General features: G+C 36.8%; 2 protein-coding genes across 4 annotated transcripts in view; one reads left to right on the top strand and one right to left on the bottom strand.

Moving 5' to 3' along the window:
• LOC101737331 (uncharacterized) overlaps window positions 1-2,078 on the bottom strand; it is a 155,563-nt gene extending 153,485 nt beyond the window's left edge. The window contains exon 1 of the mRNA XM_062672118.1: window positions 881-2,078. The gene's annotated coding sequence lies outside the window, so the exon portion shown is untranslated. The remainder of the gene's footprint in view (window positions 1-880) is intronic.
• On the top strand, window positions 2,078-27,050 carry Jheh-lp2 (juvenile hormone epoxide hydrolase-like protein 2). Of its 3 annotated transcripts, none has more exons than XM_012695702.4 (8): window positions 2,078-2,310; window positions 17,381-17,566; window positions 19,024-19,251; window positions 19,481-19,645; window positions 21,460-21,606; window positions 22,656-22,860; window positions 23,270-23,504; window positions 24,925-27,050. In XM_012695702.4, the coding sequence occupies exons 2-8, from the start codon at window positions 17,393-17,395 to the stop codon at window positions 25,175-25,177; spliced, it is 1,407 nt and encodes a 468-aa protein (XP_012551156.1). In that variant the 5' UTR covers window positions 2,078-2,310; window positions 17,381-17,392; the 3' UTR covers window positions 25,178-27,050.
• The last annotated feature ends 428 nt before the right edge of the window (window positions 27,051-27,478 follow it).

Below are 27,478 nucleotides of genomic sequence, written 5' to 3'. Positions count from 1 at the left end.
CTTTTACACACAAACATTTTTGTAACGCATATTCTGGGCTTACACAAGCTAAGCCAACTGCCACTGCCAATGTCACGAAGCGATAAAGCGCTCCGGTTTTAAGAGTATAATGAAAATGCTTATCAATTTTGAAATTAATTGAAGCTGATCTATTTTTAGCGACAGTAGATCTTAATTGAAAATGATTCATCTTCTTTTTCTTTTGTTGTAGTCGGAAGACGGGTAGTTACACTTCTGGTGGCGATTGGTTATCCCAACTCACGCACATTGGCAACGTCAGGGGCATCACCATTTTTTTTTACCACCAGTTACGAATTTCTTACTGGTGGTAGGACCTCTTGTGAGTCCGCACGGGTAGGTACCACCCACCCTGTCTATTTCTGCTGTGAAGCAGTAATGCGTTTCGGTTTGAAGGGTGGGGCACCCGTTGTAACTATACTGAGACCTTAGAACTCATATCTCAAGGTGGGTGGCGGCATTTTCGTTGTAGATGTCTATGGGCTCCGGTAACCACTTAAAACCAGGTGGGCTGTGAGCTCGTCCACCCATCTATGCAATAAAAAAAAACTAAAAAAAAACCTACCGCTACCTACTCTTTTTAATTCTCCTCTAAAGAAGGACCTGCTATAGTGTTAGGAAACACCATGGTTTTTATTTTAGTGGCGATTCAGTTATCGACAAGCAAATAAAAATTTGTACTAATATTACGGAAATCATAAATTTCTGAAAACACGAACAACATTCATGACTGTTTGTGTAGACGCGAGATGAGCAAACTACGAAAATATTTGAAATTTGGTCGTTGCAAATGAAGGACACAGACTGCGGGAAGAAACGATAAGAAGCGGCAGTTCTGCGTTAAAGGAAGGATGCACAATACCTTTATGTAGTCCTTACTGCAGACTCGTACCACTCCGCGATGAGAAACACCAACGATTTCACTTATTTACGTATTTAACATAACAAAGACACGAAGCGCGCGCGCGGTTGTTCAGCCATATTATTTTCGTCTCGATGTCACCACACGATCTCGCTCGCACGCGTCCGTAGGTAAAGTGCCGGAGAGGGATGGGACAGGATTTGCAAAACCAAATTAAAATGTTGCTAATTTTCGAAACCTAAAACTAGCAGTTTTAAACCAGCGCAACCAGTTTGTTTTTGAGTATATACAACAAAACGATTTTCGTTCTATCCTGTTATTAATGACATAATGTGATAACAATTATTAATTACTAGCCGAACTCGCCCGCTTTGCTGGGCATTTAAAATTAACATTATTATTTATTGTCATTATTATTAGGGAGTCCAACACTCATATAAATATTAGCCTATCCATTAAGTACATGTATTTTCTACACGGATACCAAGTTTCAAGTCAATCGGATGTATGGTTCAGTAGTTATAACGAAACATCCGTAAAAACCACTGTATAGATTATCAAACCTCGTGTCATTCGGTTTCTATTAATCTTCTGATTACAAGTAATCCTATTGTGTAACATAATTGACATCACCCAGAATAAGTTAATTTCATGCTTTCTTAAGTTTCACATCTTTTAGATGAGCCAATGGGCATTAACATAATAACTTTTTGACTCCTTGAAAACTGATTAGGTGCTTAAGAACATTTTTTTAATTATAAATGATTGTTTTCTCTCTTACTAATTTCATAATTATTAAAAGTAGGTTGTGCTCATAGCATAAACATTTCCTCCGAGCCGAAAACAATAAATATATGTATATTTTATGCACATAGTTTAAAAACTAAAACACACGCTTTAATAGCAAACCGAATCAACAATAAATTTCATCTTTTTTGTTATCCTATTGATACTGGTCGCGATATTAAAGCGAAGTTATAAAATTATTATATTGTCATCGGTCCTTGATGCGTGTGCCAATATTCAAAGTAATCATCACTCTTTAAGACGATGAAGGCGAAATCGCATTACAAACTTCTTTACTTCCACAAAATACATTGTTGTTGGTACGCTTTTGTCGAACTTTTTTAGCTGTAAAAGGTTCGCTAATTGTTTTTCCTGTTAACCGTTCATTCCCATTTGTTTTCGCCAGCCGCAGTACTTGAGCGAACGACGAAGTGTATTGAAGCGACAGGACAAAATAGAGGTGTGCCACCGTCTTCGCGGCAAATTTTAAATGTGACATTATACATCGCCAATCGATCTCCACGTTCGGATCCATAAAATGACAGCGAAGCTACATCGCATGCACACATCGATTACGAACGGGAGTCGAGCAACACGCAACCAAATCTAGAATATTTAAAAATAAACGAATTCGACGATCGCAGGTAAGGTTCAATCTATACATTAATACGTGAAGTAAAAACTTTGTATCCCTTTTTACGAAAATTGCGCGGACGGAGGAGTATGAAATTTCGCACACTTATAGAGAATATAGAGAAGTGCACAATGCTAATATTTTTCTAAAATAATGCATAAAAGATACATTAAATCAATAAAGAAAACATTACACACACTACATACCATGTATTTGACGCACATACGCATGCATACTATTTATTGAAACTTTTCTTCTTGACGTCTGTGATCAAATTGAGAATAGATTAAATACATATTGTTTGTCTTTTTTGATATTTTTTTATAGTGTAGCCTTGGCGAAATTTGGGATTATAGAAGTATAAAATACAATCATAATAGTGTACAAACTTACAATTCCAATTAATTATAGTCGAATTTCGACTATTGCGGGACCTCTAGTTATAATAAATTAACAAAGGCCTAGTGAATCTAGAACAGTGCACGCATCCAGGAGCTCTGGTGCGTGGCAGTCCCAGGTGCTTGTGTGCATTTACTCATTTTTTGAATCCTAGACGTACATCGGGGACCTAGGATACCTTGCTGGGCAAGTTCCGTATACATACCCGACCAGGGATCGATTGGTTTGTCCAGACCCAGTGTGTGTGTCGCGAAGATAACCGGTTAAAACAAAACTACCGGGAACCAACATCTCACATACAAGAGACGTGGATTCGCTGACACACGACGACACGAGCGATGTATTTCTGTGAAATAAAACTGTTTAAATAAAACCGAGGACATTGTCTCATCAACAAAAATAATTCCGGAACTGACTCGACACGAAAATGATGTACTTTAATGTTAAATGTGTGTTTAGTTCTTTGGAATTGAATAAAACCATTATTACATTAATCAATTGGTAATTTAAATAAATATTTAGGAAAAATGTATTTTCAAATACTGAGTATTGGCATCGGGGTCATAAAGCGTGTTCAATTTCTATTGTAATTCAATACGTTTCAAAATTTACTTTCACATATTTGTGTTTCCGTATTTTTTTTATTGCTTAGTTGGGTGGACGAGCTCACAGCCCACCTGATGTTAAGTGGTTACCGGAGCCCATAGACATCAACAACGTAAATGCCGCCATAAGACATGAATTGTAAGGTCTCACTTTTAACAGTACAACGGCTGCCCCGCCCTTCAAACCGAAACGCATTACTGCTTCACGGCAGAAATAGGCAGGATCGTGGTACCTACCCGTGCGGACTCACAAGACGTCCTACCACCAGTAAGATCCATCTAACTATACATCATATGCTAAACTTCAAACGGAAAAACGCAAATCAGTGTAACAGAGGCGACCATCCTATTTTGACAGCGTTGCGTGAATCGTAACTAAACTTGCAAACTAAAGAAATGTGCACATATAACGCTGTAAAGTCTGAAATAATGAAACAAAAATTTAAAAAAGCATTAAAATATTTAGTACCATAAATAAAAGTCAAGTGTATATGCGTAGTCTAAGCCAGGATAAGACCAAAAAATTCAAAAAATCCCATCCATACCCATAACGTTCACAAGCACGTTTAAAAGTTCGAAAAAGAAAAAAGAAAATCTACTACAAGCTTGTTATTTTGTACTTTTATTTTTAGTTACTATAAATAAAAGTCATCAGCATCGAAGCGTGTCTAAGCCATAAAAGGAAGGCGGAAGTGAGCTATTTAAATCCACCTTATTTTCTATCGTTAGCAGAAATATTGATTGAGTCTCTCTGATTTTTAGTACAAAGTCAGAGTACTTATAAGATTATACCGTTTTCATATCGGTATTTGGTACGAGGTTATCACTGGATACATTTATTTCACTTTTTTAATTAAATTTTAAATTCAATTCGATTTTCATCTTGAAAGATTTCTTTAGAAATATACATATAATTCCATTTTTATTTATTTAATGTGACTATCGACAGCGAAGAAGTCTTATAAATAATACATTATATAGTATATTATATCGGTTTATAACAAAATAAATGTGACGCTTAAAAAAATAATTTCAACATTATTGTTATAGATTTTAGTCAAAAAACAGCATTCTAGTTTGGTGATATTTCCTAAGATTTAAAATTAATGAAATTATGAAGTAGGTATTTGATTTTTCAACTCTTCAAATACCATAACTTGAATTTATTTAAGTAGCACAATCGATCAACGTATTACAATTTTCATAAACTTCAAAATGTCTGATTGCCGTACAAATTTGCACACGTATGATCTTAATTACAACGCAATGATTCTACTCGTATTACTTTTGCGCAAAATCTAATCAAATTTGACTTGCTATTAAATCATTTTTAGTGCCTCAATCGATAATAAATAAAAGACCTAAACTTTATTTAATTCCGAGAATTTTCATATTTATCTACCTTTTAAACCTTCTCTGAACTTCAACAAATAATTCAATACCAAAATTAGCCAAATCGGTCCAGCCGTTCTCGAGTTTTAGCGAGACTAACGAACATCAATTCATTATATATATATATATAGATTAAATTAAATATATTTCATTAATGACAACATCGTCCTAACGTAATAAGAGAGCAGAGAACTTGAACTTATCTAGAGCGGAAACAACGTTGTTTCATTAAATCGCGTTTATTTTTAGCTTGAACCGACTATTGACATTAGAAACCTCCCTGGGACGATAAATCAGGCTGCAGATGTAACGGGAAACCGTGACGCTAAATTATGACACCATCCTTGGTTTTATTTTTAAATAACGACATCCTCGGGATCTAATTAGCACTTAACACCCTGGCTATTTTTATGATAGGGAATGTAGAGTTTACAGTATAAATAGACGGAAGGACGGAAGTGTAGCAGAGCAAACAGATTACCTTAGATTAGTGGATTACCCATTGAATTAACCTTTAAACTCATACAAACAAAGCAATTGTCACGGATTAGGAAATTCGGAAAGTGATTAGAACTTCGAAAATAAACTGGTAAAGCCCAATAATACATACATAGTTTTTGTTAATCAAAGGGATGAAACTGAATTAAAAATAATTAAAAATATAATAATGAAATGATAACGTGTAATTTTAGTGATATTCAAATGCTATATTATATACCTAGATAGTTCTTATTTTTCTGGGGGACAGATGTCCCCAGAACGATTGCTTTATGGCAGTGTGACGTCTTGATACTGACGTCATAGATGTCATGAACAGGCCGACGGTTCGAGATAGAATGAATTGTGGCACAAGCTGCTTAGCGTATTTATTGCAAATACAATCCCGCAATTAGATGATATTTAAAACTACAGGACATTTTACATGATAATTATTAATGTATTTTTGGAACGAAGTTCCTTATCGGAAAAAATTAAGACAAAAAATTGTAACGACACTTTTTATTATTGTCGATAGGGAAAAGACGCAGGCAGTGCTACGCCAAACAAATATTAATATTGGTGTAGAACATTCCCGATCCTGCGGAAAGAATGGAAAGCAGTCGACGTCGCCCCAAACACGTCATTTCGGATCCTCCCGATCTACTAACGGTGCTTTTAGGTACCTCAAGCCCCGGTCATCGTTCTCGTCGAACTCGTCGCTTGCGACGAAGGGCTCAACGAGTAAATTAACCCTCAGACACAGCCCACTGAGTTTCTCGCCGGATCTTCTCAGTGGGTCGCGTTTCCGATCCGGTGGTAGATTCTGCGAAGCACGGCTCTTGCTAGGGTTCGTGTTAGCAACATCATCAGGTTTGAGCCCCGTGAGCTCACCTACTAGTTAAGGCGACGCTGATATAGCCTCTCAAGGCTATCAGCTTAGGTAGGGAAAAAAAAGTGTAGAATACTCCGTAGACGAGCAGCGTAGCGGCGTAGCACCCGACGTAGCGCAGCCGCCGGTCGCCACAAGGAGACATTGTGTGAAGGATTGCGTGTTGTAAAGTGACCATTCGGGGCTTATCGGAAGCTTAATAAACCTCAATATCATTAATTAACTGAAGTGGAGAAGGGTATTGTATCCAACTATTTATAGATATAATTATTATATTAATACGCGAAGGAAAAACTTTGTATCCCTTTTTACGAAAATTGCGTGGACGGAGGAGTATGAAATTTCCCACACTTATAAAGAGTATAGAGAATAAGTGCACAATGTTAATATTTTTTTTAATTATGCCTAGAAAATACATTAAATCAATAAAAAACCATTACATACACTACCATGTATTTGACGCACACACGCATGCATACTATTTATTTATTGTCAAACTTTTCTTCTTGACGTCTGTGGTCGAATTGAGAATAGATTAAATATTGTTTGTCTTTATTAATATTTTTCTATAGTGTAGTCTTGGCGATATTTGTAATTATAGAATAGTCTTTGAAAATAGTGTACAAACTTTTAATTTCAATTAATTATAGTAGGGCGATTATTTTACAAATAGAGCTGTACGACCCGACATTGGCGTGGCTATTGTTTACATACAAAGCAAACGACTCAGTCACGCGCCGCACCATCTGTTCCTGTCTTTTGTCTTGTCTTGTTTAATTTTTGTTGCATTTATACGTGAACTAATAAACGAATATTGGATAATATAATATTGCTAGCTTGTTGAATTAATTAATAAATTAATTTCACATATGTGTGTAAATATAACGATACAGACTGGCGGTTGGGCGACTTGTCGTCACTGTGGAGCATCGAAGATTTAATGTATATTTAGTATTTAATAACATCAGTTCATAATGTAACTCTAAATACATAATTGTATTCTTTTGAAACTCTGACCATAACTGAACTGACGATAAATTGTCAATTTAAGTTAACTTTAGTTTGTACAAGATCTCTGATCATTACTTACTGAGTATTATATAACTTATACAAAATTTCGAATTACCTACAGTAAGCTAATAATTATCAGAGACTATATTGACCTCTATTATTTTATTTTTTGAAATTTAAATATTTGACAACTTAATTTAATACTATTGCTATAGTTGTAAGCCGTGTGCGGTGCGGCGTGCGCGTTTTCCTCTCTCTCTCTCTCACTCACTCTCTCACTCTCTCACTCTCTCACTCTCTCACTCTCTCACTCTCTCACTCTCTCACTCTCTCACTCTCTCACTCTCACTCTCTCACTCTCTCACTCTCACTCTCTCACTCTCACTCTCTCACTCTCACTCTCTCACTCTCACTCTCTCACTCACTCAGGAATCGAAAGGAACTTCGTTCCATTGACACCTCTGAACTTCTTTTATTTTCTCTTGTAAGCGGACCAGCATACGGCCCATCTGATGGTGAGTGTTTACCGTCGCCCATAGACTTCAGCAATGCCAGAGACAGAGCCAAGCCGCTGCCTACATTAAGCTTAGTTTAGCCTTAGCTTTTAGGTAAGCTTAATTTCAGTTTTTATTTATTGCTTAGATTGGTGAACGGCCTACCTGATGTTAAATAAATAAACGGTTGAAACCTGAAATAATGTCAATGTTATAATGTAACGGCTGTCTTATCCTTCAAAACTGAACGCATTATAGTCATTTCGCTAATAAATTTCACACGACATATTCACACAATTTTTTTTCATCGTTGATCTTTTTTTATATAAAATTCACGTACAATGTTGAACAACTTGAAGTGTGTGTTTAAACTTTTAAGAATAAGGTCGATTACAATTTTAAATCGAATTCTCTTTCAACCCCGGCTTGGTTATTCCGAGGGGAATGTGCTTCGCAAACTCGATCAGATCTTGTATCATGTCTCGAAATACTATCGAAAATAGAGTGAGAATGCTACAAAATTGAATTTCTATGGTAGTTTTATTTATTTATTGATTTATTCAACTTTATGCATTGGAATACAGTTTAGGATTTAATGCCGCATAATTTATAGAGCTGTGTGTTAGGTACATTCCGTTTTGAGAAAAAAAAAAAAAGATGTACATATACAAACACACAAAGACAGTATCCATACACACACACTATACAACGCAATATAATGTAGTTTTTAATAATAGAATTACTAAATGAACTCGGTGACTTTGTCCGGGTTTTATTTATTTATTTATTTATTTAACTTCATCCACAAAGGTACAATGGATGCCTGAGGCATTCTCTACCAGTCAACCAAGGGTGATGTAGAGAATACTGCGGTAGGTGCATTACTTAATGCGAAAATAACCAAATTGATAATAATATTAGACACATATACAAACACATATTCGGTATATATATATCATCACATGCAACAACGTACACACTATTATATCATGATAATAATATAAAATTTACACATATATCTATATAAAATTATATACAGGCACTCTGTATCATTAATACTGAAATGCTAAATTTTGGCATGCATTGTACATAAATAATATAATAATATGACATTATCGCATGTGATCATATCACTAATACCTAGAAGTCACGGCCTAATGAAAAGCGTCACAATGAACCCTTTTTTTCACCAATCCTAGCATTAAATGTTCACTCATATAATTATGTGCTTTGATGCCACTCGAAGGCTTATGCCTACATACCTAGTCAGGTCATAAATTCTGTCACATGTTTAATGTAAAATAATTGAAACAAGTTTATTCATTATGTAACCATTCATATACCAAAATGAACTTAACAAAACATAGATTCTTATGACACTAAAGTTTATTCAAAATGACCTCCGTGATTTTGAATACAGGCCTTCAATCTGCGCGGCCAGTCGTCTATCGCAGCACGAACGAGGTCCATGTCAATATCGGCGGCTGCCTTAATCAAGGATGTCTTGAGTGACTCCAAATTGGGATGAGGCTTTGAGCACGACTTTTCCTCCAAGTGTTGCCATATCTTGTAATCTAACGGATTCAAATCTGGACTGGAGGAGGGCCAGTCTTCGTGCCGGATGAAGTCGATTTCACGCGCCGCCAACTAGTCTTGTGTGCTCTTCGCTCTATGAGCTGGCGCCGAATCTTGTTGGAATACCCAGTGCCTGTTATTGAACATGGTATGAGAAACAGGTTCCACAAGGTTCGTTAGGACTGTATTTTGATACACAACTGCATTCGTTTTTACACCTTTCTCACAAAAATGTACCTCTGTTAAGCCCCAATAAGAAACTCCCAACCATACCATGAGCGAGGATGGAAAATGACCTCGTTGGACACGCGGAATACGGTTGCTCGCTTCTTCACTACTGTGTGCGTACACCTTATCATTTTGTTTGTTGCAGCTCTCTTCTACGGTAAAAATTTTTTATCCGAAAAAAGAATTTCCCGATATTTTTTTCCCGCGTACCGCTTCAACAAAGCGCGGCATCTCTTCAGTCTCAGGTCCATTAGACGAGCATTCAAACGATGTCCTGTTTTTCTTCGATATGCCCGAAGCCCTAAGTCTTCATTTAACACCCTTTTCACCGTGGTTCTGCTTAACCCCATCTGAAGGGCCAACAGTTTCTGCTTACGTTTGGGATTTCTTTGAATTCGCGCCTTCACAGCTTTTATCACTGCTGGAGTCCTAACAGACCGAGGGCGACCACTTCTTGACCTGTCATCTACACTAGAGTCTTCATTGTATCGTTTGATGGTACGATAAACGAATCTTTTGGCTATATTAAAATTTTTCAGTATGTTAAAAATTTGAATTGGCGCGTAACCGCAACGATGCAACGCAATAACTGCAACACGGTCTTCTTTAAGCGTCCACTCCATATTTAAAAATGAGTAAAATTCTAAAAGTATACATTTTTATTTTCATGAACAATTCGAAATTCGAATTCAATAAACTTTTTTGTGGCCAGCATTCTAAAAGAAAAGTTTTTACTGTGTGACAATACTTATGCCCTGACTAGTTATATGTACATATGTCTATTGCAAAAATATATAAACCATTAATATTGAGAATCAAAAAGGGCTTAATCGATTGATGTCGTATAACTTATGAGTAGTAAAACTAAAAGCCCTTCACAGCGTGTAACGAATAAAATCAATAAAGTAGCTTCACAGCATAATAAATTTAATGCCATATTTACTATTGAAAATGGAGACTAGAAAAACCACATTCTTTACCATCAAATTTTTTATTTTGTTGAAAACATAATTTTTGTTTTTTACTAATCTTTTCACATTTAGATTTTTCTATAATTATTCGAAATTAATAAACCTAACATGAAATACTAAATCTTTATAATATATTTAAAAAGGTATTTCCTACTTTTTAGTTCGGCTAGCTACAAAAGTGTCTCTTTATTTTATTTAAATTTTTTTTGTGGTTATAGATAACTGATTATTTTGGTGAAAAGCTGTGTAATCAAACCTAACCATGTATTCGCAGCTGGTTGACAAAATATTTCTCACAACGTTAAACTAGCATCTCTGAAAATGTTATCTTTTATAAACTCTACACAATCCAAGATCTAAGAGCATTTAGTTAGACTGAGTTACACGTAGTTTTTCTTGGAACGTGCCGATTGTACGTGATGTACCGTGAGCTCGCAAATTGACTTCCATATTCTCTACTCTGTTTCAACGGACTACGAAATTTTGAATAAATTTTATGTCGACGTACCCGCCGGTAGCGAGGTTAATGGAAATCGTGATTGTATTTATATATATATAAATGAATTGCTGTTCGTTAGTCTTGCTAAAACTGGAGAACGGCTGGACCGATTTGGCTAATTTTGGTCTTGAATTATTTGTGGAAGTCCAGAGAAGGTTTAAAAGGTACATAAATATGAAAATGCTCGGAATTCAATAAAAATAACAATTTTGTTTTTCCTTTGATGTGTCCCCGTCGGACGGATTGCTTTTGTTTGCTTTAAGTTTATTTTATACAAAAGTTTAGGTCTTTTATTTATCGATTGTGGCACTACGAAGTTTGCCGGGTCAGCTAGTTTTTTTATATTTTATATCCTTTAGTTAAGCTTCTCGTTACTGAGGGTCATTACTGTCTTTGTGGCTTTTGTCTTAGCGATAGTTTGCCATCTTCTTCTATCTTCGGCCATTCGGAGAACATCGGATACCGTGGAGTCGGGTGTGGTGCGAATTTGACTGATTCATTAGACTGCCCAGTCAGTGACTATTGATTTCTTAATACGCTTTGATTAGTTTCAGACGTATGTATATAACGGAATCTTTAAACATGATTTTGACCCCCTTCAAAACGTTGGATTAACTCGAAATTTGTATTTTTTATTAAGGATCGATTAATATTTAAAAAAAAAATTTTAAAAATTAAAATTCAACTAAAAAATGGAAAAAAAAAATAGTTTAAAAAAACAAACAAAATACGCTTTTATAGCAAATCCAACTAAAAAATATTATAAGATACCATGCGCCCCACGCTTTGTAACAATAAAATCATTTTTTCTTACACTATTTTTAATTCAAATTTATTAAAATTTATTTTCTATTTTGTTTGTTTTTTTTAAACTACTATTATTATTTTTTGAGATATTATTCAAAATTCCTGTTTTCTAAGTAACTTAGGATTCGCACAACGAAGACAACGGAACTATCTTATGAATATTTGTGACTTCGTTTATTTGTACGTGTTCCCTTGCTATTCGGGTTCAGTCGAAACTTTGAACAACCCTTGTTGATAAAGTAGTGTATGATAAAATCTGTGCAGCACCAGTTGTATTTACATATATAATATAAGTTTTGTTTTAATAATCCTTCCTGGTTCGTGTAACCTCAGTAAGCAGGCAGACTGTGTAATGTTATGTTGCTCCTTGGCGACAAGTCTTGTCATCAGAGTCACCTTCATTTTGGATACGTGTTCTTTTTAATACGCTTTTATTAGCTTCATATGTACGTTAGTATATAACGGAATCTTTGAACATGATTTTGACTCCCTTCAAAACGTCGGATTAATTCGAAATTTGGCATAATTATTAAGGACCGATGATAATTCAATATTTTTAAGAGTTCGATCCGTTATCCTTACTAGGATAATCAGGATTAGCGATTTTTTGTTTTCTTAAGACCCGGAGTGTCTGCGTTAAAACCCAGAAGGGAAACTATCAGGTGCGCCGATCATCTATTTCTCTGATAAGTCACTGACTGAATAAGATGAAATTTTTGAAAAATAGAAAAAAATATATTTAAAATTTTAAAAAAACTAAAAAAGTGCACTTTTATCGAAAATCCAACTAAAAAAAGAGAAAATAAATTTGAATTAAGAATAGTGTAAGATAAAATTATTGTATTGTAAAAAATGGGTGGGATGCTTTTCAAGATATTATAAAAATATAACTATTGATACCATGCACCATAACTATTATTTTTCTTTGTTATTCATTGCTTAGATGGGTGGTCGAGCTCACGGCCCACCTGGTGTTTAGTGGTTACCGGAGCCCATAGATATCTACATCGAAACTGCCGTCACTCACCTTGAGACATGAGTTCTAAGATCTCAGTTTTTACAACAGTTCTAATGTTCTTTACTGCTAATGTTTCTTATGAGGGTTCCAAGCAGTTGTACGAGATGAGTCTTACAAAGCAATGAAAGTAGATCTTACCAGCGATAGAATTACGTTTCCAGAGGTCATTTTTCGGAAGCGGATCGTCCTAGAATGAACGACCTAGATGAATTAAGAAGAGGTTTTTGAGAAGAGACATTTCCTAATTCCTAAGTTCTATAAGTGAGACTGTTTGTTTTCATTAAATAACATAAACAAAAAAAAAACAGGTTTTTAAGATATTTGGGTATGCCGTTATACAATGTCTATTACATTAAATCGTACATAATTTAGCAACTCCCGGGGACTATTTTGAAATATCCTTTCATCCGAAACGAGGATAATGCCTTTATAGCTTAAGTGCTCTTAAAATTTTCTTGTTCCACTTTCGAGAAAGGTTGTTTTAGTGTGTTGTGCTATGTATTCAGTGAAGAACTAAGATGTTTCATGCAATAATTATTAATACTCATTAATCTCAATTCTAATCCGGGTTAATCAAATTTCTTTCAAATGATAAACGAACAATGGTTTTTCAGCAGACAGGTGGCATTGGTTCAGTTATATTAAATGCCTCAATCTTAAAGGTGCTAATGCCTCAATAATGTAGGTTTATTTCTAGATGAATTTGAATGAATTCGAATTGAATTGAATTCGAAAGATATTTTACGTTGTTAGTAACAATCACATATCACTGTCCTGTTTGGTGCTGATCGAAAAAAGCACCGCCTCATTTCTTCTAGTATGTTAAAAAGCGATCAAGAGATTCACCGTAGCATTGAGTAACTGGTGGTAGGACCTCTTGTGAGTCCGCACGGGTAGGTACCACCGCCCCGCCTATTTCTGCCGTGAAGCAGTAATGCGTTTCGGTTTGAAGGGTGGGGCAGCCGTTGTGACTATACTGAGACCTTAGAACTATATCTCAAGGTGTGTGGCGCATTTACGTTGTAGATGTCTATGGGCTCCAGTAACCACTTAACACCAGGTGGGCTGTGAGCTCGTCCACACATCTAAGGAATAAAAAAAAAAAAGAGTAGCAGCGATCACTGGATACTTTATCAGCATTCATTCGTAAACCAATATGCGCCGTACTGCACTTTCCGACGGAGCGATCGGGGGAACGCGGCGAACCATCACCCAGATAGAAATCCCTCACCGCACAAAACGGGTGGATCCTGAAGCTCTTAGAGGCCGGGTCATAGATGAGACTCCGATCCAGACCCCCTGCTCCCTGCTCAGTGGCGGCGGATTTCTGGGTAGTGAGGAGAGCTTTGCCTCACTCGCACCGCTGCCTCCTTCCGCGAGATGGTGCACTCGCAGAAGTCGAGCATAACCTCCCAGGACTGATCGCCGTCAAGCATTGACGCCACGACGCCAGGCAGCGACATGTCCGGTCCGACCAGGACACAGATCTGCATTTCTCAAGCATACAGCGAGCGTATGCTTTCCGTGTCCAGGTCGTGTCCACAATGGTGGCACCTTGTCGTCGGCTCAGTTCCTGTCCGGTGCAGGTACTTCCCGAAGCATCTGTCCCGGACAGCACCTCCACCAGACGAAAAATGAGGCGTCCTCCGCCACCGATTCATAGTTTTCGGGACCTTAGACGACCTATAAATATTTTTTGTCGTATGTAAAATTTAATGCTATTATTTATACTCAAATATTGATACATGGACAAGTGTGAAAATATAGATGATTGGTACCTAACCATGAAAAATGACAACGCATTTGCGAGATCTCCCACAGATATAGTTTATTATTACCTGGTACCTGAATTAACGCATGGGCTAATTTTACCAAGGTCAATAAGTTGACCTTGGCAGCCCAGGATCATTTCTTATAATAATAATTGATAACGTGTTCACGGGCTCGTAATTTTACATACGAACGGAGCCACAAATCGAGTCGTACTTTAGGAAATTGAACACAAGCATCTATTTATCGTGGGAAAATGCAAGGAATTTTCGTCTTTTTTTCTTAATTAAAGACTCAGCGCATCAGCGCAGGTAAAATAGTGAAGCAAGTCTAGTTTATTTTTATCGTTTACAAATATTCAATTTAATATTCATTGTTTTCAAAATCCGTGTAACGTACTTAAAAATTTTATGATCTCTGGGTGGATTTCCTCCCGTTTCCATCATGACGGAAAATCTGAGCAATACCATTCCGCGTTCACGCTCAATAAGCTCTACCCTATGATCTGCAAGCGAAGTAAACGGTGTCTTCGTAATAAGGTGATGCTTGACAAATAATGCTTACGCCCGATCTTGATCTATACGAGTATTGTGTCGCTGACACAGCCCTCGTCCATACACTTGTCTAGATCTGGACCTCATCCGTAATTATATGCAAACAGTACCGTAATGTCATATCACGATGCGATTTTATCGCACAAAATTATTACTATCGACGTTTATCGTGGTTGCTGCTAACTGCATGCATGACCTGTCTCACGCAGCAGCCAACGATCGTCGCCGTCCCAGACATATCCTGACGTAGCCCATTGCATTTCTCGCCGTATGTTCTCAGCGGTTCTCCAGTTTTAGCGAGACTAACGAACAGCAATTCATTTTTATACGTATAGAAGATTATAGTATATCCCACGCACCGATCACAGAAAAACATCAAATAAATACTACGTTCGTGTTGTTAAACATATTGTTACTAAATTGTTATCGTCTGTTGGACGTGTCCGAACAAGTTACATCATAATCTAATATCGAGCTCAATATTGTGTGTTGTTTTGCTGTTATCTATATACATATTATACACAAAGAGACAAGAACAGTTAAGTAACAATATACTCTCTGTTTGTGAAACCACTCACATTTCTTTTGTTCAGTAAATATTGACGTACTTCAGTGCTATATTTCTATAGTTCCATATTTTGGAAATATGTAGTCGTTTCTTATTTCTTTAAAGAATACGCAACAGTTAAGTACCATTCTAATGTGTTTATTTTCATTATGTTCGTATCTCGCTGGCAGGTACCAATTTGTCTAATGAAATACTTAGTTAACAAATGTTCTCGATTGACTTCCACGGTGAAGGAATAACATCGTGTAATAAAAATCTAACTCGCAAAATTGTAATTTGCGTAATTAGTGGTGAGAGGACGTCTTATGAGTCCGCACGGATAGGTACCATCACCCTCCTTATTTCTGCCGTGTAGCAGTAATGCATTTCGGTTTCAAGGGTGGGGCAGCCGTTGTACTATAAAAAACTGAGATCTTAGAACTCATATCTCAAGGTGGGTGGCGGCATTTACGTTGTAGATGTCTATGGACTCCAGTGAACACTTAACATCAGGTGGGCCGTGAGACAGTTCACCCACCTAAGCAATAAAAAATAATAAAAAAGAACGCGTATATTCGAGAATACGTTTTGAGTTTTATTAGAAAAAAAGTGTGTGTGTCCGCTCCGACGCACGACTGGAGTTTACTGGATATAAAAAATTAAACGAAACAATACGAGAAATAGTTCTATATTACGACAACACGATACACTACAGATTATTAACAAATTAACGAGACACAAAACAAACGACTAACAAATATATGAAAATACAATAATGAGAGAAACGCGCGATCAGTACGAGGCTTTGTGGCGGACTGCCGGCGCAGCAGCCCGGCGTCACCTGCAATAACGCGGCCGCGCGTTGGCTCCTGATTAGCGCGCGCACGCATCACGCAATCAGGAGCCAATCAGGCGCATAACGCATTTCGTGTGACATGCTAGTACGATTTTGATTGGCGCGCGCACGCATCACGCAATCAGGAGCCAATCAGGCGCATAACGCATTTCGTGTGACATGCTAGTACGATTTTGATTGGCGCGCGCACGCATCACGCAATCAGGAGCCAATCAGGCGCATAACGCATTTCGTGTGACATGCTAGTACGATTTTGGTCCCCATAATTTTCATACCCCGGGCCTATATATGTAAATCGATTCTAAAGGAGTAAACTCCAAAAATAGTATGTACATACATATCTGCGGGATTTGAACACCGATATAGCCGCATTAGTTAATACGATAAAGATAATAAAAAAGTGTGTGTGTCCGCTCCGACGCACGACTGGAGTTTACTGGATATAAAAAATTAAACGAAACAATACGAGAAATAGTTCTATATTACGACAACACGATACACTACAGATTATTAACAAATTAACGAGACACAAAACAAACGACTAACAAATATATGAAAATACAATAATGAGAGAAACGCGCGATCAGTACGAGGCTTTGTGGCGGACTGCCGGCGCAGCAGCCCGGCGTCACCTGCAATAACGCGGCCGCGCGTTGGCTCCTGATTGGCGCGCGCACGCATCACGCAATCAGGAGCCAATCAGGCGCATAACGCATTTCGTGTGACATGCTAGTACGATTTTGATTGGCGCGCGCACGCATCACGCAATCAGGAGCCAATCAGGCGCATAACGCATTTCGTGTGACATGCTAGTACGATTTTGGTCCCCATAATTTTCATACCCCGGGCCTATATATGTAAATCGATTCTAAAGGAGTAAACTCCAATAATTAGCACTGGGATATACATTACGATGTATTATTAAGTACACCTTCTTCAATATTTTACAATAATTAAAATTATTTTTTTAAATATGTTCGAACAGTTTGAAACCATCATGGGTGGACTCTTCGGGTTAGTGATAACGTCTTGTCTAACAATAGAACTTCTGGCGTCTCAAAATACAGAACCAGCATACAAGTTGGATCCTAACGCTTGGTGGGGACCGGAATGCACGAAATACCACAATGATACCAGCATACGACCCTTTGAAATTGTTTTCCATGATAAGGTATGTTTTTTAGATTGTTAATTGTTAATTTATCATCTACAGAATTTACTAGAAACATTTAGGAGTTTTACTGAAGTGAACGTACGGACAATCAGTCTTTTAAATGTACAGATTTACATACCAAAACCGCTTCATTTGTCTGTTGAGTCATGTTATCATTAACGAAATTTTCAAAATAAGTTTGTATATATACAAGTTCCAAGCAACATAAAAACCGTCAGTCTACAGAGAAATTTTATTCGCTCGGTGATTAGCTTCCCTGTAGCATTCATTACTTTCCAAACTAATGACCTGAGACGGAACAATTACAGCCGACACACTTAATTCATCAGTTCTATTAAGACACACGCTAAATAAAACGAGATTTACATGTTTTGATTTTATTACACGACTTGTGATATCAATTGTTAAAAATCACTCGGCAAAGAAGCGAAAATATAACTGAACGTCCCCCCCCAATAGAAAAATCTACAAATAATAACACACTAGTGGGAATCGTCAAAAAAAACGGACACGCGAGTTATGTGTTAGCATGAGATTTTAGTTTACGGCTTCATCAAGTAGACAGCACTAGGTAAAGCATTAGGTGTGCCTCGGGCCTTGCTGATATACATGAATAACGATAGAAGGAATTATCCTGTTGTTAAAAAAATGCTGTTCTCTTCTTGAGCGCGCATCAGCTTTTTTTCTATTGCTTAGATGCGTGGACGAGTTCACAGCCCACCTAGTATTAAGTGGTTACTGGAGCCCATAGACATCTATAACGTAAATGCGCCACCCACCTTGAGATATAAGTTCTAAGGTCTCTAGTATAGTTACAACGGCTGCCCCACCCTTCAAACCGAAACGCATTACTGCTTCACGGCAGAAATAGGCAGGGTGGTGGTACCTATCCACGCGGTCTCTCAAGAGGTCCATCAGTAAAAGCTGGTCCCCCTTTTCCACCTTTTAAAGCAAAACACACGACAGTGTCGAAGCGGAAATAGATACAATCGTCGAAAATCTATAGATGTTCATGGTCACAAATGACTTGTCAAATGGTAACAAAAATATATGACTTCGGTTGTTTACCACACGATGGAACTCTGGTACTCGTGATATGGACATATTTACGTGGAAGAAGCCGTTTTTAAATTAGAGCGCTCAGCTGCAGAAAACTAGTTACCGCCATAGCAGCTTCATTTGCAAACCGAGTTATGCAGGGCGTCTTAATCAACAAGACAAAAGCATAATTTCTGAAGTAATTGGAAAAGAGAAACTTTTCTAAGAAAATGCTCTTTCCGTTTAAACTGTTCTTGAACCGCTAACCATAAGTATAGCGCTTTTTCTTTCAAAATAAAACCCACATGCTTCTATTGTATTCTATTGACTTACCGTTTTTGAACAGCAGACTGTGTGTTTGAGGCTTGATCAGTGGTATACATAATATGAATGCATAAAAAGTGAATCCTTTCTAGATGATAGCGGACCTCAGATATCGACTTAATAATCATCGCAAACCCGTGCCACCGTTAGAAGGGATCGGATTTGAGTACGGCTTTAACTCTAATATCTTAGATGGCTGGCTTCGATTTTGGGCAGAAGAGTATCCCTTTAAGGAAAGGGAAATATTCTTGAACAAATATCCCCAATATGTGACCAACATACAGGGATTGGACATACATTTTATTAAGTACAGACAGAAGGTAAAAATTAATTGTATTTTATATAACGTTATTGTAATTATTTTATTCTATCCCATTCTCATTATCTTTTGGGAAGTTATACTCGTATTATCGCATTTTCTAATTCTTCAACTTTAATAACTATAATCCCTTTCTATTTTTTACAGAACAAACCAGACTCCCCTCATAGTGTTTTTTAGGTTTTATTGGCTAAAATAAGATTTGAATTACAAGTGTATATTCTTCACAGGCTTATGCCCATCAAGAAATAGTTCCGTTATTGATTCTTCACGGCTGGCCAGGATCTGTGAGGGAATTCTACGAAACAATACCACACTTGACAAGTGTAAATAAAAGCAGAGATTTTGCTGTCGAAGTAATAGCTCCTACTCTACCAGGGTTTGGATATTCAGACGTAAGCATCATTATCATTCCATGGTGATATTTATTTATTTTTTATTGCTTAGATAGGTGGACGAGCTCACAGCCCACCTGGTGTTAAGTGGTTACTGGAGCCCATAGACATCTACAACGTAAATGCGCCACCCACCTTGAGATATAAGCTCTAAGATCTCAAGTATAGTTACAGCGGCTGCCCCATCCTTCAAACCGAAACGCATGATAATGAAAACTTTGGTACCGCTTATTCACATTTAGCCTCAAACATAAACTGACTTGGTGAATAATCAGCAGAATAAAATATCAATTTTATTAACACTAGCCTTGACCGCTATTTTCGTACTAGCACTTTCCCGAAAATTTAAAACTCGCGTGTGTGTGTCGAATCAGCAAATCAGGTTGGTTTAAGTTTTTCAAATGATTATAGTACGTGTACCAATTAACTGAACGAATTAAATGAAGTAATCTAATGGTTAACATCCTTTAATTTACCTTGATTGAAGTTAAAGGAAAAGTGAAGAATAAATTACTTAAATATAAACATAATTTGGTATTTAAACAGTAATGATAATGCTTAAGTTAATGATGATCAAAACCGAAAAGTATTACTGGTATATAAATGAATAAAAAATCTAGAAAGAGCCGCAGCTGAATCTTATTTCAGAAATATACATTATTTATTGCCTTGGTAAGCAGACGAATATGCTGTGTACTTAATGGAAAGTTATCACTTTCGCCCATCCGCAGCAATTTTGCCACTACTCAGAATAAAAACTCTCCTTAAGCCTCGTTTGAACTAAAATGATGTAGCACTTCGAAAAAAGCCTAGGGCAAGGATCACTCCCGACTTTTAATTTATGTCTAAGGGAAGATCCAGAGGTAAGTGGATTCAGGTAATACTGGTGAAGGGTAATTCGATGGTAAAAACGAAAGAAAGGTACCCATTATCTCTTCAGAGAAATCTCGCATTATCTCTTAAAAATGTGAAAAATATTCTATAGCTATAAAATCTTACAATATTTACTGCATTGATAAATCTATTTTTATTTAATAATTTTAAACATCAGGTAATTTTATTTACGATTTCAATAAAAATACCTTTAGAGCGGTCGCGCATTTCACTTCTCCTAATAATAATTTCAAAATGCCCATACGCATATTATTATGTTCTTGGGGTACTACGGTATTGAAGTAGGTATAGGTATAGGTAGGTATTATTTTAATACGATTAGTTAATTGTGTAGTATTTTAGATTATTTTCCTGGTCTCGTTTTCTAAGCTACAGTTTTTTAATCATTTTTTTAATGAAATCGTATCATATCAATGGTCTTTAAATGAGTCGTCTATTATCAAAGGTGGCAATCTGTGCATTTGGACAAAAAAATGTTATTGATATGTCAATACAGATTGATTTGAATATAATCGTCTCCTTTAAAGAATACGGCTCAAAACCTGCATTAAATAAAGGTTAATAGTTAACCTGTTATTTATATAAGATGTCGTTCAGAAGAGTTTTGTGACTGCCAATGGAATACAAAGTCAATAATTCGTTTTTCTGATTTACCAATAATTGTTCAAAAGTCACATTGCCGGCTTTGATAATAGTCGACTCAAATACTCTATAGTGTCCTAATGGCCATGGCAGGTCAAGTAATAAAAAAATATTAAGAAGAAAACTTAGAATCCAGATCTCATTATAAATTTAAACCATACAAGGGCCCGCCTATTTTCAATGTGGAAGTCATTCAGCACATGCTACATATGAAATTGTTCCCGAACGGCATAGGTGTATTACTAACTTTACAATTTATTTGTAGCATTTTTTTTCAGGCTGCGGTCAGACCAGGGCTAGGTATGCACGAAATCGCTGTAGTCTTCAGTAACTTAATGAAAAGGCTTGGCTATAAGAAATACTATGTTCAAGGAGGCGACTGGGGTGCTTTTATTGGTTCCTCAATAGCAACTTCATTTCCCAATGTAAGTTTTTTTTTCATATTGGTATCGATATGCATTTAAATAAACTCAACTGATGTAAAATGATTACTGGAACAGTAACGCATCGCAATATGAATGTGTGAGATGTAGTAACAATCACTTGCTATCAAATTGTAGATTCCGCTGTCAATCTTGAAATATATGATGTCATCTATCTATATATAAATGAATTGCTGTTCGTTAGTCTCGCTAAAACTCGAGAACGGCTGGACCGATTTGGCTAATCTTAGTCTTGAATTATTTGTGGAGGTCCAGAGAAGGTTTAATAGTGAAAAAATATGAAAATACTCGGAATTATATAAAAACAAACAATTTTGTTTTTCCTTTGATGTGTCCTCCGTCGAACGGATTCCTTTTGTTTGTTTTAAGTTTATTTTATACAAAAGTTTAGGTCTTTTATTTATCGATTGAGGTACTACGAAGTCTGCCGGGTCGGCTAGTCTATATCTATACTAATATTATAAAGAGGAAAGATTTGTTTGTTTGTTTGTTTCGAATAGGCTCCGAAACTACTGGACCGATTTGAAAAATTCTTTTTCCATTAGAAGCCGACATTGTCCCTGATGAACATAGGCTACTTTTTTTAATTTTTTTTTAATTTTATTTTTTTGCTTTCATGTGTGTTTTTATGTTTCCGAAGCGAAGCGAGGGCGGGTCGCTAGTATAAAATAAAATAGTGGGCTGTAATATGATAGGTGTAATATTGTTCAATTTATAAAACGAGTAACAATCAAGTGTCGCGGGTGACGTTGCTGCACGAAGTGACGAAGCGAGCAAGAAGAGTCGTCGTACCGGGGGTACGGAACGGGCCTCGGGCCAAACCCTACTGCCCGGGATGATTGACGAAGCGCACGGTGTCGAACCGCAAATTAATGATGATCAAATCCACCCCCCCCCCCCCCCCAAATCCATCCCCGCGCCGCTGTCCTCCTCCGGCACCTGCGCCGCGCGATCGTCGATATCCGTGCATCGACAGCGAAACCAGAATTAGTTTCTATTGAACCGAATTGTAGTAATCGAATTATTTTCAGGAAGTCCTTGGCTATCATACCAACTTAGGGTTATCGCTTACACAGAAAGCCTTGTCCTTAACCCTATTTGGTTCTCTATTTCCATCGCCAGTAGTCGATCCAGCATTGGCTGATCGAACGGATCTATTGTCAGGGCACATAAGGGATGCAATGATCACGGAGTTTGGATACATGCACATACAAGCCACTAAGCCTGATACTCTAGGTAAGACATAAAATTGAATAATATATTTACTAGAATTTCACGAATCATATGGGCAATGAATGGATGAAATTTATTATTTTTATATTACTACAAGATTTTGGACAGTAGAATGGTGATGCATTCTATCTTTTACCATCACACCTAAATTTAGCCATTAATTTTATCATTAACTATGTTCAACTACGTCTCTTGTGGAACTTGCTTCATGATGACGTCTTCACTGGTAAATATATTCCACGCCGGCTTCGGGACACAGCTCTATTTTTGGCTCATCTGATCTAATTTCTGCCATCTTCCATATGTCGTTGCGCCAAGAAGTCGAGGAACAGTTTCAGAAAATCGAAGCTTCTGCGATTTCAAATATCATTAATAGTAATTTTGCACATGTCCCTTAACCCCATTTTAACAGGAATAGCAATGACAGACTCACCAGGAGGTCTACTAGCATACTTCCTCCAATTAATCTCAACTGGGACTCGAAGTTATTTCTTGAACCTCGAAGACGGAGGCATAGATAAATACTACACTCGAGATCAGTTGTTGGATAATATCATGATGTATTGGGCGCCGAAAAGTATAACCACCTCATTTAGGATCTATGCTGAATCTCTTAACCGGAGAACGCTGGCGTTGGGAATTTCTGAGTATGTATCTTGTGACTTGTTGGATTTCTTAATCTTAATTTCTAAGCTTATTTGTAAAAAATAGGTCAAAATGAACATATTCATATTATAATATTGAATAGAGAAGCTTTACATTCAGATGCTGGGTGTTAAGCTTACGCTTTCAAGATATAAAGCGGCGACCACCCCAACACACACATATGCTACGGCCATTGAAGCAGTCTACTTTCGCTGTCAGAAACCAAGTCAACTAATGCATCATTTAATCTTTTTGAAATAGACAAGACGGTGGTACAAGTGCGTACCGGCTCACAAGAACATGCTCTGAATCCGCGTAGATCTGAATAAAATTTTAATTACTTTTACAATAAGCTTGATATGCGTATTGTAAATAAAATTATCTGATGGTAGGGCGTCTTGTGAGCCGGAACAGTTAGATACCACCGCCCTGCCTATTTCTAACGTGAAACAGTAATTCGTTTCGGTTTGAAGGCAGTCGTTGCACTGTAAAAACTTAGTCTTTGAACTCGTGTCTCGGGTGAGTGGCGACATATACTTTTTGTGGTCTATAGACTCTGGTAACCACTTAACACCAGGTGGACCGTGAGCTCATCCACCCAAATAAGGAATACTAAAAAAAGTTACCGATTTTAGGCACTGATGATGCTCTTAACAGGTTAAGGGCCGAGTTTTTTTTGCGATTTTTGCCAAAAGTAATTAAATGCATATGGATAAAGATTTACTCAAATAAGCTATTCCTACTTTTAGTTTTTTGATTATACAATTATATTGTCGAATAGTCCCCCTTCAATATGTTATGGCTACAAGCCTAGATTAGTCATGGGGGTCCGCGTTTCTTACATATTCAATAGAAAACTTGCCGTCAGGGATATTCTGGGCAGGTGAGTTGCGGCGGTCACAAGGGACCGCTAATTTTCTTTTGGCAAAGTAGTATCAACCCACAGGGACCGCTCCAGTCCTTAACCTGTTAAAGCAATTTAGAGTTCAACATAATATGTGTTCAAGGTGTACGTCATTCTCATTTTTATTTTTCTGAGGTCTTATAAGGGCCCGCTTCACTTCAAGGTGTGGCCTTATTTGCCCTTATTTTAAATGCTAATTTAAATATGCATTAAGTCCTACATACTTTTTGCTTTTAAAAATTTAATTGTGTACCCAGTTACCCAGTACTTCTTGTTATTAGTAAAAAAGCATAGATAATTATGTAAAGGCTTAAGGCGCACAGAAACAACGCGTCCATGGCACAAAAATTAGATTATTATATTTATGACATTACTAATAAAGTTTACCTGTTTATTATGTAAAATAATTAGCTTAACACTTTAAATTACTGAATTATTAGAATAATTCTCTAAAAATTAATTATAAACAAGTTGACTAAGGCATTGGCATAAGGCATAAGGCATCTTTTTGATTTCAGAATACCTACTCCAGTTCCAACAATCACGATTCACGCCAGCGATGAAATTGCCTACCAATCGCCTTTGCTTCTCAGAACTAAGTTCACTAACTTATTGTATACTACAAACATAGATACCGGTGGTCATTTTTTGGCCTTAGAAATGCCGATACTCTTTGCTAATGATGTTTTAAATGCCATCGCCGAATTTAGGAACTGGCACGCAAAAGGAGGTCACGGTAATGGAGAATTACTTCCCAACAATAATGGATAATTAAGACCTCTTAAAATTTAATCCTCTCTATTCCATTAACGAATGTTTCATAATATATTTTGGCACTTTAGATTTTACTAAAAGTCTTAAATCACTGGCTTCCTTAATGTACCGCTAAAAGGTATTTTGTGGCATTTGATACTTATCTACGTAATACGGTAAAATGTTCAGCAACCACGTCATATCTGATCCTCCCGATCCACTAACGGTGCTTCTAGGTACCTCAAGCACCGGTCATCGCTCTCGTCGAATCCGTCGCTTGCGACGAAGGGCTCGACGAGTAAATTAACTCTCAGACACAGCCCACTGAGTTTCTCGCCGGATCTTCTCAGTGGGTCGCGTTTCCGATCCGGTGGTAGATTCTGCGAAGCACGGCTCGTGATAGGGTTCATGTTAGCAACGTCGTCAGGTTTGAGCCCCGTGAGCTCACCTACTAGTTAAGGTTACGCTGATATAGCCTCTCAAGGCTATCAGCTTAGGTAGGAAAAAAAGAAAAAAAAAATAAGCTCAGCAAACGGAACAAATTTCATATCTCGTTTGAACCAAAAACACCGTGGAAACTATTTAGAGGGCGCCCAGCGGACGAGTGCAGTCAATTTCACGGCTTGCCAGGCTAATCTCTGTGTTGAACTCAGCCGAAGGCGTTTTCGTACAGTTTCAAAACATTGACATAAGCAGTTTGAATTTTTAGTACAGAAACAGTTAAGATTTTTTGATTCGACCCAGGTCTTAATTTTGTTACTTGAAAAAGTCTCGGCAACTTCATTTTCATCTATTATCATTATCGTCGCAACACCTGCCATTGAAACAAAGTTCGTCAGTACCAAAATCAGCCTGTAACATTTGTTTGCTGAGAAGATTCTTGACAGCTATTAGAGCCCTCCAACTTTGGAACAAACTCCCTTTCAAGGTATTTCCTGAATGACATGTCCTTCTTCAAAAGATTTCTGTTACAGATTAATTAGCTGCGCCATTTCGTGGTATATGTTAGCTTTTATAGCAATAAAACCGACAGAACGTTCTAGTTTAAAAATCGGTGGCGGTTAGACGCTACGAAATTTATGTGCTCCGGTAACACTAAATGTATCATTAAGAGAATTAATAAATAATGTAAGCAATGGAAAATCAACATCATTACAATAGATTTACAGAAACATGATTAAGGACATTTAAGATGGATCATAGACTTCTCAAGTTGGTTTTTGATTGCAAACTAAGGGTATAAGGGTATAGGGCATATACTCTGGGGAACGGAAGGGTATAAGGGTATAGGGCATATACTCTGGAGAACAGTCGCTGCTACCCAACCAAACCGTCACTTCATGGTGAATATAATAACTAAAGTAGTACTATGGATGATTTACGTTTTTGGAAGTAATTTACTGAACGTGCTATTATTTTACGTCCTATTATTATACCATCAGGTGGGCCGTATGCTCGTCTGCCTACAAGGGCAATTAATAAAAAAAATTAATGTGTTCTAGTTTGAAGTAGACGTTTGCAATGTTGCACAGTGATTTAGTTTTTAGTAAGATACACTAATACTTTATATATTTTTGAATTAAGCTATATGAATCATTGTTAAATTCATGTAATCTTTTCTGTTCTTATTTATAGTAACTAGTGGTCCCCCGGTAATCGAAATTCGACTATAATTAATTGAAATTATAAGATTGTACACTAATATGATTCTATTGTCAAATACTATTATAGTTACTTCTATAATCACAGATTTCGCCAAGACTACACTTCAGACAAATGTTAATAAAAAATAATATTCAATCTTTCTCAACTTATTAATAGACTTTATCAATAAACAAAATCGTATGGTATATGCGTGTGTGTGTCAAATATAATATATGTTATTAGTGTGTGTAATGTTTTCTTTATTGGTTTACTGTATTTTTTAAGCATTATTTAAAAAAATATTAGCATTGTGCACTCCTTCTCTATATTCTGTATAAGTTTGGGAAATTTCATACTTCTCCGTCCGCACAATTTTCATAAAAAGGGGTACAAAGTTTTTGCTCCACGTATTAATATATAGATATTGTGATTTGTGCAAATAAAATTAAAGTAAGCAACAATATCTTATTAGAATTGTAAATAGCCTAATTTGACATCATACTTGTAGACCAAATCACAAAAAAATCGCAAAACAATGCAGTTTGAAGCAAGGAAAGGAATTATCTTAACCGATCGTAACGAGCAAAGGTTAACACTACATTTTTCCTGTCTCTTTGACCCAACGATAAAATTCGGATCGACCGCCAGGGGGTTAACAGATAAACACATATCGGT

The sequence above is a fragment of the Bombyx mori genome, chromosome 14 (genome assembly GCF_030269925.1).
Source record: "Bombyx mori chromosome 14, ASM3026992v2".
Lineage (NCBI taxonomy): Eukaryota > Metazoa > Arthropoda > Insecta > Lepidoptera > Bombycidae > Bombyx > Bombyx mori.
The sequence above is the reverse complement of the archived record's forward strand: the minus strand, read 5'-3'. Positions and strand labels throughout refer to the sequence as shown.

Excerpts from the sequence above, each read along its gene's own strand:
- Jheh-lp2 (XM_012695702.4), top strand. The coding sequence starts at position 17,393 with ATGGGTGGACTCTTCGGGTTAGTGATAACGTCTTGTCTAACAATAGAA. Across the intron at positions 19,646-21,459 it reads CAGGGTTTGGATATTCAGAC|GCTGCGGTCAGACCAGGGCT; the intron begins GTAAGCATCATT and ends ATTTTTTTTCAG. Across the intron at positions 21,607-22,655 it reads TAGCAACTTCATTTCCCAAT|GAAGTCCTTGGCTATCATAC; the intron begins GTAAGTTTTTTT and ends AATTATTTTCAG.